The 11,516-nt window shown below is 47.2% G+C and overlaps 1 protein-coding gene across 1 annotated transcript; it reads right to left on the reverse strand.

Annotated features, from left to right (window-relative positions):
• Nucleotides 1-909: 909 nt before the first annotated feature.
• On the reverse strand, nucleotides 910-4,665 carry LOC306771317 (NHL repeat-containing protein 3-like). The gene is made up of 3 exons (XM_079260475.1): nucleotides 4,328-4,665; nucleotides 3,050-3,252; nucleotides 910-1,919 (listed from the first exon to the last, which is right to left on the reverse strand). The coding sequence occupies exons 1-3, from the start codon at nucleotides 4,578-4,580 to the stop codon at nucleotides 1,320-1,322; spliced, it is 1,056 nt and encodes a 351-aa protein (XP_079116601.1). The 5' UTR covers nucleotides 4,581-4,665; the 3' UTR covers nucleotides 910-1,319.
• Nucleotides 4,666-11,516: the final 6,851 nt, after the last annotated feature.

An 11,516-nucleotide genomic window follows, 5' to 3' on the forward strand; every position in this document is an offset into this window, starting at 1 on the left:
CCAGCGGTCCAGAGACGTGACCACGCCACACGGAACCAGCGGTCCAGAGACGTGACCACGCCACACGGAACCAGAGGTCCAGAGACGTGACCACGCCACACGGAACCAGCGGTCCAGAGACGTGACCACGCCACACGGAACCAGCGGTCCAGAGACGTGACCACGCCACACGGAACCAGAGGTCCAGAGACGTGACCACGCCACACGGAACCAGCGGTCCAGAGACGTGACCACGCCACACGGAACCAGCGGTCCAGAGACGTGACCACGCCACACGGAACCAGCGGTCCAGAGACGTGACCACGCCACACGGAACCAGCGGTCCAGAGACGTGACCACGCCACACGGAACCAGCGGTCCAGAGACGTGACCACGCCACACTGAACCAGCGGTCCAGAGACGTGACCACGCCACACGGAACCAGAGGTCCAGAGACGTGACCACGCCACACGGAACCAGCGGTCCAGAGACGTGACCACGCCACACGGAACCAGCGGTCCAGAGACGTGACCACGCCACACGGAACCAGAGGTCCAGAGACGTGACCACGCCACACGGAACCAGAGGTCCAGAGACGTGACCACGCCACACGGAACCAGCGGTCCAGAGACGTGACCACGCCACACGGAACCAGAGGTCCAGAGACGTGACCACGCCACACGGAACCAGCGGTCCAGAGACGTGACCACGCCACACGGAACCAGCGGTCCAGAGACGTGACCACGCCACACGGAACCAGAGGTCCAGAGACGTGACCACGCCACACGGAACCAGAGGTCCAGAGACGTGACCACGCCACACGGAACCAGCGGTCCAGAGACGTGACCACGCCACACGGAACCAGCGGTCCAGAGACGTGACCACGCCACACGGAACCAGCGGTCCAGAGACGTGACCACGCCACACGGAACCAGCGGTCCAGAGACGTGACCACGCCACACGGAACCAGCGTGACGGATAAACCAGGCGGCGGCACCAGGAGATGAGCTGGAAGCCGTTCAGGATGAAGCTTGATCTACCGACACATCTGATCTGTCTTAGTCCATGTTTATCTGCTGCAACGCGCCACATCTGGAGCCCGACGGTTCGATGTGAGCCCAACCACGCCTCCAGTCCCGCACCGCCCCCTCTGGATCCACTTCTTCTTCTTCACTTTGCTGACAGGAGCGAAATGCGGTGAAAGTTTCCATCTTTTAGCCGCTGCAGCAGACTGAAGCTTGGGAAGTCCTTCTTCACGGGAGGAATTTACGTTTTAATCACATGCTTTGTTAGTAATGGCTGAAAAGGGTCCGACATCAAACAGGAACGTTTCCATCTGATCAGAGCAGACTTCCACCCAGGCTGAACGGGGTGAACTTCTGAGCCTGCTGCGCTCCGATCTCGGCCACATACAGAGCCCCGGTCTTCAGATCCAGGTCCACCAGGTGGGGCTTCACCTCGTCGGCCAGCTGGATCACGCTGACCACGTTGCACTGGCCAATCAGGCCCACCGGCGGCGCATCCAGCAGGGAGATCTGGTTGGTGTTGAGCTGAACCACCACAAAGTACTTCCTGTCGGGGGTGAGGCGGACGGAGTAGGGCGCATCCTCCGTGAAGCAACTCCCCCACGTCCCCAGCCAGTCCCCCGTGATGGAGTTGAACACCTGGATCCTTTTGTTGCCCCGGTCGGCCACCCACACCCGCTGGGCGTTGTCCACGGTGACGCTGTGGGGGATGTAGAACTGAGCCAGGCCTTGTCCCTTCTCCGCATGCATCCACAGCACCTTCTGGTCTGCAGACAGCTTGATGAGGCGGTTGTTCATCCCGCCGTCTCCATCTACGATGTACATCTCCCCAGACTGGTGGACGAAGATCTCAGCTGGCTGATCGAACTGCAGAGGGTCCAGCCCGGAGCCGGCGTTCCCCGGCGTGCCGAGGACCTGCGAGACAAACCACACGGTGAAGACCCGTACATGTCTGTACGTTTACGGACGAGGAAAGGAAAAGTTTTGGTCTTTGTGGAGCTGCAGCAGCAACAACTGTAGAGAAACGTTTGGGTTCGGAGTCGCAGTCAGGATCGGTGGGAGAGTGATGTGAGAGCATTTACCGATAAAGAGTTCATAAACAACAAACGCAGAATAATGATGTTTGTCGCATGTCAATGACGCGTCGGTCGGATTAATGCGACCTGACCGTTCAGACTGAAGTCTGCAAAAGATCAGATACATGTTGGGTTTAGGACCACGTATCCAAGCGGCCTGGGTCGCATTAGAAAATATCAGATCTGTGTCGTTCAGACTGTTAAGAAAAGATCGGTTACATGTCGCATAGTGGCTCAAACACCGGATTGAAGTCACCTCAGCCTGTAGTGTGAACGTAGCCTTAGCAACATGTCAGTGACGGTGATGAAGATGTGATAAATAATGGTGTTATCACCAGTGGACTAGCATAGTAAACAACATATCCCAGATGGAGAAACTAACCTTCATTATTAGGTTAAAAGAATCCAAATACAATAAAAAGTGGAAAAAGTGGATTTCTTTTGTAAATATGGATCCTTAATTATCAAACTTGTCTGGAGCAGGTTATGTATTTATGGTAAATACATTTGCATATCATGGTACCCTGTCTTTTGTTGTTTATACATGAGTGACCAAACTTTAAAATACATTTGTGAATTTATCCTCATGTATATATATCAGTCGTTTAGTGTATTTATTTATTTTTTCTAAATATTGGATATGACCTCCGACGACGCCACACCTCCTCCTTTTCACTGTTGTTCTGTGTTTTCCTATATATGACAAAAACTTCAATAAAAATTAAAGTAACAAAAAATAAATAAATAAATAATAATAGTTGTGTCTGATTGTAAACCTCCTGGACGGATAGAAACGCTGGAAAACCTCCGTAGACCAGCTGGAGGGTCACATGACCAGCACAGAGCTGTTACTAAGACACTGATGATGACAGAAGAAGAATTCAGCATCTCTGGGGGAGTTTTAAGGGTTAAATCAGGGCTGCAGAACCAATTCCTTGCAGTACCAGAACAAATGACAGCAGCCGTCACCTGCAGAAGCTTCCCTGAAGGGGAGTACTGCTTGATGCAGTGTCCGTACGGACCGCTCCCCACATCTGTGATCCACACCGTCGGGTTTGTGGAAGCCGCGTCTGCTAAAAATATCCCATGAGGCATCTCCAGCGTGGTTGTGTTCCAGAACATGAGGAAATCTCCGTCTGTGGTGAACACCAGCACCTTGGGAACATTGGAACCTGGAGCAGGAAGAGAAAAGGGAAAAGTCAGATGAGCTGCGGATGAACAGCAAGAGTTCAGTTTCATTTCAGGTCGTTTTCAGCTTCATCCTGCAGAGTGATTATTGTTCAGCAACCAGCGGTGGAACCCAACGGCTGCAATGAGCCGCTTCTCGCCGCCGAAAGCAGCATGTGGTCGCGGAAAACAGGAGTTCATCTGCATCAAGAGCAGAAACTACTAAAACTGCGTCCAGAACTGATCAGATCGCTGTTAAAACTGGGAGGATGGTGGGAACCATCATCTTCCAGCTGGTGGGGAAATGAGCGGAGTCCAGACGGGAGTGAGAGGACAGGTGAGCCGTCCTGGTTCTTCCACACCTCACCGCAGACTTTACCCAGCTGACCGCTCTGGCTCATGTGGAGCATCAGACTTTTTAAACTGCTTCCAGGATCTTGATCCAGGAACCTGTTCGGTGAATTTGGACCCGTCTCTGCCTGTTTGAGCTCCTCAGACACTGTCTGGCTTTAAGCTTTAACTCCTCAACGCCGGCAGTAGAGACGAACGCTCATCTCAGCTTTTTATTCTGGTTTTATTGTCTTGTTTGTTTTTATGACACAGCAGAACCGGGGTTGTAAATGTGTTATAAACCTGCACTGAAACTAACCTTTACACACCACAGATCAGAGAGGTTAATCAGAGAAATGGCTTCCATGAGCAGGGCAGCATGAAGACTGGACTCTGGAGACGGTCATGTGGTCTGGTGAGTCCAGACTGACCCGGTTCCAGAGTCATGGGAGCATCAAGTCAAAACTGATCCTGATGGACACGTTACTGAGGTCTACTGGTACCTAAGTTCTGTGTCAAGGTGTCCACCTGGATACTCAGGGGGAGAAAATCAAATCCAAAAAAAAGGGTTAAACACAGCCCTAGATCTTTATTATTCCCATGAAAAGCTTTTTTTTTTTTTTTATCAGCTTGAAGCAAAAACTAGAATCTAAAATTCAAGTGGTGGGGTCTATTGTCTTCAATAGGGCCCAGAATGTCCTGGCAGCGGCCCTGCATGCAGGTGACAGTCAAATAAAAGCATGTCTCTACCTCTCTGTGCTACATACACCACCCCTGCAAACTGGTCTGCAGCCACGCCGAACACGTCTCCGGTGAAGAGCTCCGGGTTCCTGGGCCAGCTCAGGTCCAGCTTGTAGAGGGGTCTGCCGTGCAGCTGGTAGTCCCGCCGGAGGCCGGAGCTGCCGGGATGCTGGCAGCTGATGGAGCCGTACAGCACCACCATCAGCAGGAGCAGCGAGGCCATGCCGGAGGCCACCAAGCACGTCTGGCCTCTCTTCTTCATCAGCAGCAGGAACCAGAGAGGAATTTATTTAATGTCGCAGTTTGTCTGGACCAAACCTGCCACCTTAAAGACAGGTTACTTCCTCTTCAGCTGTTAACAACAAATATCCTGGCACGTGAGACTCACTTCCGGTTCACACCACAATAAAAGCCTGAAGCCTCGGTTTATCACAGCAGTTTTAATAAACATTAACATTCCCTGGCAGATTAGCACCCTATCTGCCGACATTTATGGTCAACTGGCTATAAAAGTATCATTTAATGTTTTTTGGTTTTTTTTTCTTTTGTCTTTTTTGACAGCAAGCCTTCGTTTCCAGAAAAACAGACGCCAAATATAAACTGCTTTAAAAATTAATTTAGAAAACTCCTGTCCTCCATGAAATATATCAATAATCCTAATCAGACTGTTGCTAATTTTTGTGATGCTGTAAAATGTTTACATTTGTAAGTTGTTTTTATGGTTCTGTCTGTTAATTTTACATAAGGTAAATGCCTTGTCCTGTTTTTTCTTCGTAATAGTCTTTGTCAGTGGCGCCGACCTCCCCAGAAATATATCTCAAAATGATCATTTTTATCATATAATTATTTATTACACATATTCAAACAAAATGCATTTTGTACTACCTCATAAAAGCCTTTTAGAAACGTACACTATTAATTTTGAAGAGGATTTTCTTTCAAATACGTCCTTTCAAATGAAGGGGCGCCGGTCTAATCTAGATATATAGATGTCCTTCAACTTTTGCCCAGCATGTGACTGCAGGTCTCTCTCCCATTGGCCACCTCAGGGATCCCCTTCGGGGCGCAAGAGTTGCGCCCTAGAGACACCCACTTTGATTGGTAGCCAATAAATATTCGTAACTGTATTTTTTCGTCACATGTAATTGGACAATGGACGTTGTCAGTCATGTAAACACATCAGTAGATTTATACATGAGCACTTGGCCTTACACTGTGAATGACAGACAACTACGGAATGGCGTCTTCTAGTGAAACTACGGCGGACAACACGGTTGTTTCTTTACAGAGATACCCTTTTGCGAGGCGCAGCCTTGAAGAAAAGAAAAGAGTAAAGGAGCTTGGGCCGGACCAGCCCGATTTACAGATTCAGCAGCAGACAAGTGATAGAGGACGAGCTTACACTCGCGGTTTCTCGCGGGGTAGCTATGAGAAACGTAGCTGGCTAAGTGGATGCTCCGTGAGTAACTCGTTCTACTGCTTCCCCTGTTTACTGTTTCAAACGACCGGCACGGATAAATTGTGGACAACAACGGGCGTGCGTGATCTGAAACATTTATCAGAAAAATGCAAGAGGCACGAGAGCAGCCGTATCCATCTTGACAACAGCTTGAAGCTACATTTTTTTGGAGGCCTTAGCATCACTGAGCAGCTAGATGAAGGCTACCGGATTGGCATTAGAAGGCACAATGAAGAGGTGAGGAAGAATCGACACATTCTGTCACGAATAATAGACTGTGTAAAATTTTGCGGAGCTTTTGAATTAGCTTTGAGAGGCCATGATGAGAGTGAGAGCTCTGAAAATCCCAGAATTTTTCGTGGATTAGTAGATTTCGTTGCCTCTCTTGATGGGGTGTTGAATGAACATCTCGATAACGCAACTGTTTTCAAAGGGACTTCAAAAACTGTGCTAAATGAACTTCTGGACTGTATGTTGACTACTGTCAGGGAACATATAATTCAAGAAGCTCAGAGCAGATGAAACTATGGACATTGCCACACATGCCCAACTTGTGCTTGTGCTGCGCTATATTGATGGCAAAAACAACCTGCAGGAAAGATTTTTTGAGTTTATCCCTCTGCAGTCAGCTACAGCTGAGTCTATTTCTTCTGCACTCAAAGAGCGTCTTGCTGCCATTCTTCCAGAAGACCAGAAAGGCAAGCTCATCTGTCAGGCGTGTGATGGAGCCAGTGTGATGAGGGGTGCAACCTCAGGTGTTCAGAGAAAGATACAAGATATCTACCCAAATGCCCACTACATCCACTGCTATGCACATCAGCTCAACCTGATAATGAAACAGGCCACCTCTCACATTTCCAAAATAAGGATTTTTTTTCCTGACCTTTCTGGGTTTGCCAGCTTCTTTTCAAAATCACCAAAGCGCACAGGTGTTCTTGATAAAATTGTGGCCCATAGACTGCCCACATCCAGCTCTGTTAGGTGGAACTTTCACAGTCGTGCCATCAATACTGTGTTTGAGCACAGAGAAGATCTCATTCACTGTTTTGAGAGTATGAGAGACTCCAATGACTTTGACCCCAACACTGTTCGAGAGGCAGGAGCCTATGGGATGCTGCTGGAGAATCAAGATTTTAAGTTTTTTCTTTTGCTTTTTCATAACATCATGCCTCATGTGGATCTCCTGTATGCCAAGCTTCAGAAAAGAACTATAGACTGTCCATATTAATGGGTGCATCCAGCAATTCCAGCAGGACATTAAAAAGATCAGGTAATGGCTACATTTATCTACTTCACAAATATTGTTAGCAATCACTGATTGTTCCTAACTATCTGTTATTATAATTTCTTGTCATGTGCAGAGACTCTGTCCGTATGATGGTTGAGCAAAGCCATGGTGAAAGCAGCAGCTCCCAGGCCGCAAAGAGACGACGAACAACCAGTCCACAGGAACATCAAAGGATTGCTGAGGAGGTGAGATACAGTGTTTTAAGCACAGATTCACTGTAAAGTGAAAGAGGATGATTTAGTTTATCTGTGTTTATGGAAGTGTATGAAAAAATTCACATAACATAAAGAAAATGGACTGATGCATTAATTCTGCACCACATGGTGAATTAAAAGCTCTTTGTATGTGTTCATGTTAGGCTGACCACATTATTTAAGCAACATTAATTAATTATTAAATAAGCAACATAAAAAAACACTCGGGCATCTGGTCAGGATGCCTCCTGGACCTCCCTGGTGAGGTGTTCCAGGCACGTCCCTCGGGGAGGAGACCCCGGGGAAGACCCAGGACACGCTGGAGGGATTACATCTCTCGGCTGGCCTGGGAACGCCTCGGGATCCCCCCCCGCAGAGTTGGCAAATGTGGCTGGGGAGAGGGAAGTCTGGGCTTCCCTGCTTAGGCTGCTGCCCCCGCGACCCGACCCCGGATAAGCGGCAGAAGATGGATGGATGGATGGATGGATGAACATAAAAAAACATGGCAATTAACTAATACTATATTACAATAAATGCACCAATGGAAAAAATACTTTGGCAGTCAAGGATATGTCAAAATTAGATTTTTTGCTTATTGTGCATGTCCAATGTCCATACACCAGTTTTTTGTGCTGGAAGACCCAGCTCATATCACACACCTGGATTCACAAGAGTCATCAGACACCCTAACCACAACTTTCCCATCTACACCAGTAAATGTGTAATATGGTATCTCAGCACAAAAAAATAGCTGCAAATGAGATCTAAACTGTTCTAAAACTGTTTAATTTTTTTGATAATCACTAGAAAACTATACTACTGCCATGTTTTTTCTTTGGTTCTTTAACCCCCACCATAATAGGTTGTATTTTTATTAAAAAGTTTATCTAAAGAATAACTAATACAATATAAAAGGATTTTGAAAATGACATCTTTTTTCTTTTAGATTTGGAATTAATATTTTTCAATGCTTTTCTCTTTTTGTAGGTCTGTGATACAATATTGGGACACACAAGGGAAAGGTTCTCCTTCACAAACCACCTTGTCAGTGCCACCCTACTGCAAAGTGACCAGTTTGCACATTACAAGACCTTTCCTGAAGATGCACTGACCAGCACTGTGAACGCCTACCCAATGCTCAATGGAAACAAGCTTAAGACAGAGCTTAGTCTTATTTACAGCAAGGATGAGTTCAAAGCCTGTCGTGGTGCTGTGGACCTCTTTCAGCTCTTTATGGAAAATAACCTTGGGGAGGTATTCTCAGAAACAGTTACTCTCTTAAGGATCGTCATCACCACACCGATGACCACTGCTGAGGCTGAGAGATGCTTTTCAACTTTAAAACGATGTAAGGTTTTAACCTTAGGGAGTGCAGAATGGCGACGTCCCCTCAGGTGCACAGCCAAAGGAAGAAGAGGAGGAAGAACCACGGGACATCAAAATTGGCAGAGCTCGGTTTCTTTTTACTTAGATTTCTTTTCAGTTTCACATGCACAGACACCTTTCCCCCTTTTGTTTTCAATTCACATTCCTCCACCAGTATATATAGGCGAGAACCATATTCATTAATGCAAAACACAGGGGCGTTGTCACAAGTACAAATCTTAAAAACATACAATACAGCTTAACTCTAAACACCACTAGAAAAAGACTAAATTACCTCACACCTTATCCTTTTACTTAATCAAAACAAGAAATACTAATCAACACAAATAAAGATTAACTACTTCTTCCCCAATCTCCCCCCCCCCCTCTCCTCAGGCCATTTGGTTTGTGCCAACCAACTAATTAAGCACACCAGGCCCTTGTCAGCAACATTCATGGGCGCGCCTCCATGACACTGCTGATCTCCAAGATCACCTGAGAGAGAGAGAGAGAGAGAGAGCGAGAGAGCGAGAGAGAGAGCGAGAGAGAGAGAGAGAGATGCATCGTTCAACTAAATAGGATCCATCTTTAGTGAACAAATACCGTATTTTCACGACCATAAGGCGCACATAAAAGTCTTAGATTTTCTTCAAAATGTGCGGCGCGCCCTATCGTGCAGTGCGCCCTTTGTGTGCGTGTTGTTTTTGTTGTTATCGGACGTAGTAGAGAACACCATGAGAACGTTAAAGGGTGAAGTGTGGGCGTTGATCGCATATAAAAGAACAGGTATGTGCGTTATGCAGAACACCTTTTTCTAACAACCCTAAACATGGCTAAAAGACACGCTTATGAAGCACAATTTAAACTGAAGGCCATCAACTACGCCAAGCAACATGGAAATCGAGCAGCCGAGAGAGAATTTAATATTAATCGATGGTTCGCAAGTGGAGGAAAATGGAAAATGAGCTCCGACAGGTGAAGAAGACGCAGCTGAGTTTCCGCGGACATAAGGCAAGGTGGCCCGAGTTGGAGGAAAGACTGGAGCAGTGGATCATCAATCAAAGAATAAGTGGGAGAAGCGTTTCGACGGTCACCATTCGACTAAAAGCATTAACACTAGCAGAGGAAATGAAAATTGAACATTTCCAAGGAGGTCCGTCTTGGTGCTTTCGTTTCATGAAACGGTGCAATTTTTCCATCCAGACAAGCACTACAGTAGCGCAGCAACTTCCAGTGGATTATAATGAAAAGCTGGACATTTTCCGCTCTTACTGTAGCAAACACATCGCCGACAAACGCATCCAGCCCAACCACATCACTAACATGGACGAGGTGCCGCTCACCTTCGACATCCCGGTTGGTCACACTGTGGAGAAGAAGGGGACCAGCACAGTAGCGATACGCACAACGGGGCACGAAAAGTCTTCTTTTACTATTGTGCTTGGCTGCCATGCTAATGGACAGAAACTTCCGCCAATGGTGATTTTCAAGAGAAAGACTTTGCCTAAAGAGAAGTTTCCAGCAGGAGTCATCATTAAGGCAAATGTAAAGGGCTGGATGGATGAGAAAATGATGAAAGAATGGCTGAGGGAGGTGTATGTAAAGAGACCAGGTGGTTTTTTTCACACATCACCATCGTTGTTGATCTGTGACTCTATGCGTGCCCATCTCACAGCTGATGTGAAAAAACAAGTGAAACAAATGAACTCTGAGCTTGCTGTCATTCCGGGAGGCCTGACGAAGGAACTACAACCGCTGGACATCGGTGTGAACCGGCCGTTCAAAGTAAGGCTGCGATCGGCGTGGGAGCGATGGATGACCGATGGAGATCACAGTTTCACTAAGAGTGGAAGGCAGCGCCGGGCAAGTTACGCCACAATATGCGAATGGATTGTAAATGCTTGGGCTAACGTGTCTGCTGGTACTGTTGTCCGCGCTTTCGCAAAAGCCGGCATCATTTCCGAGGAGCCGCACGGCACGGAAAGTGACTGACATTGAAGAAAGTGAACCTCACATGTTTGCTGGAGATTTAGCGCAGCTGTTCAACTCCGAAACAGAGGATGAGGACTTTGATGGGTTTGACTAATGACGATTACCAGTAAAAAAAAAAAAAAAAAAAAAAACTTCGTAATCAATACTTAAATAAAGCACAACCAAACTCAGTTTTGCTCCCGCTCTATTTTTAAAAAGGCATACTTGTATGCTTGTGTGCATTGAAAATGTTAAAGGGGGGAGTGTGGGCGTGGATTGTACCGGTACATAAAACCCGCACCCAATGGTCAGGTGCGCCTTGTGTATGTGTTAAATACAGAAAAGGAGCACATAACAGACTGCGCCTTTTGGTGCGGTGCGCCTTATGGTCGTGAAAATACGGGTACATCAACAGAAACAAAGAAATAAAGGGATATGTACATGTCCGAGTGACAAAACAGCACCTGATTAGTGAGGGGATGCCTGCATCTTCCTCACATTTCCCTCCCCTTCGGAAGGCTCCAGGTTCTCCTGGCGGGAAAGGAAGTCTGCCACTGTGTTCTGCTTCCCTGGCACATGTTGAATGCAGAACCTATAAGGCTGTAGAGATAGGAACCATCTTGTGATGCGGCTGTTAGTGTCTTTCATTGACTCCAGCCCTCTGGTCAGTTTCAAGAGTAAACTCCCTTCCCAACAGATAGTATTTGAAAGAGTCAATCGTCCATTTCAAGGCAAGGCATTCCAGTTCAACTGTTGAGTATCTGGTCTCCCGTGGGAACAATTTCCGACTGACATAAGCCACAGGCTTCCTGTCCTCTCCTTCTCCCTGGAGTAGAACTCCGCCAGTGCCCCTGCGAGATGCATCTGTCTGGACTGTAAATGGCAGATTGAAGTTTGGACTCTGTAATACTGGCTCTTGGC

The sequence above is a fragment of the Telmatherina bonti genome (genome assembly GCF_933228915.1).
Source record: "Telmatherina bonti genome assembly, chromosome: 21".
In the NCBI taxonomy this organism is placed as follows: domain Eukaryota; kingdom Metazoa; phylum Chordata; class Actinopteri; order Atheriniformes; family Telmatherinidae; genus Telmatherina; species Telmatherina bonti.

Excerpts from the sequence above, each read along its gene's own strand:
- LOC306771317 (XM_079260475.1), bottom strand. The coding sequence starts at position 4,580 with ATGAAGAAGAGAGGCCAGACGTGCTTGGTGGCCTCCGGCATGGCCTCG. Across the intron at positions 3,253-4,327 it reads GGTGTATGTAGCACAGAGAG|GTTCCAATGTTCCCAAGGTG; the intron begins GTAGAGACATGC and ends TTCCTGCTCCAG. Across the intron at positions 1,920-3,049 it reads CTTCAGGGAAGCTTCTGCAG|GTCCTCGGCACGCCGGGGAA; the intron begins GTGACGGCTGCT and ends TTTGTCTCGCAG.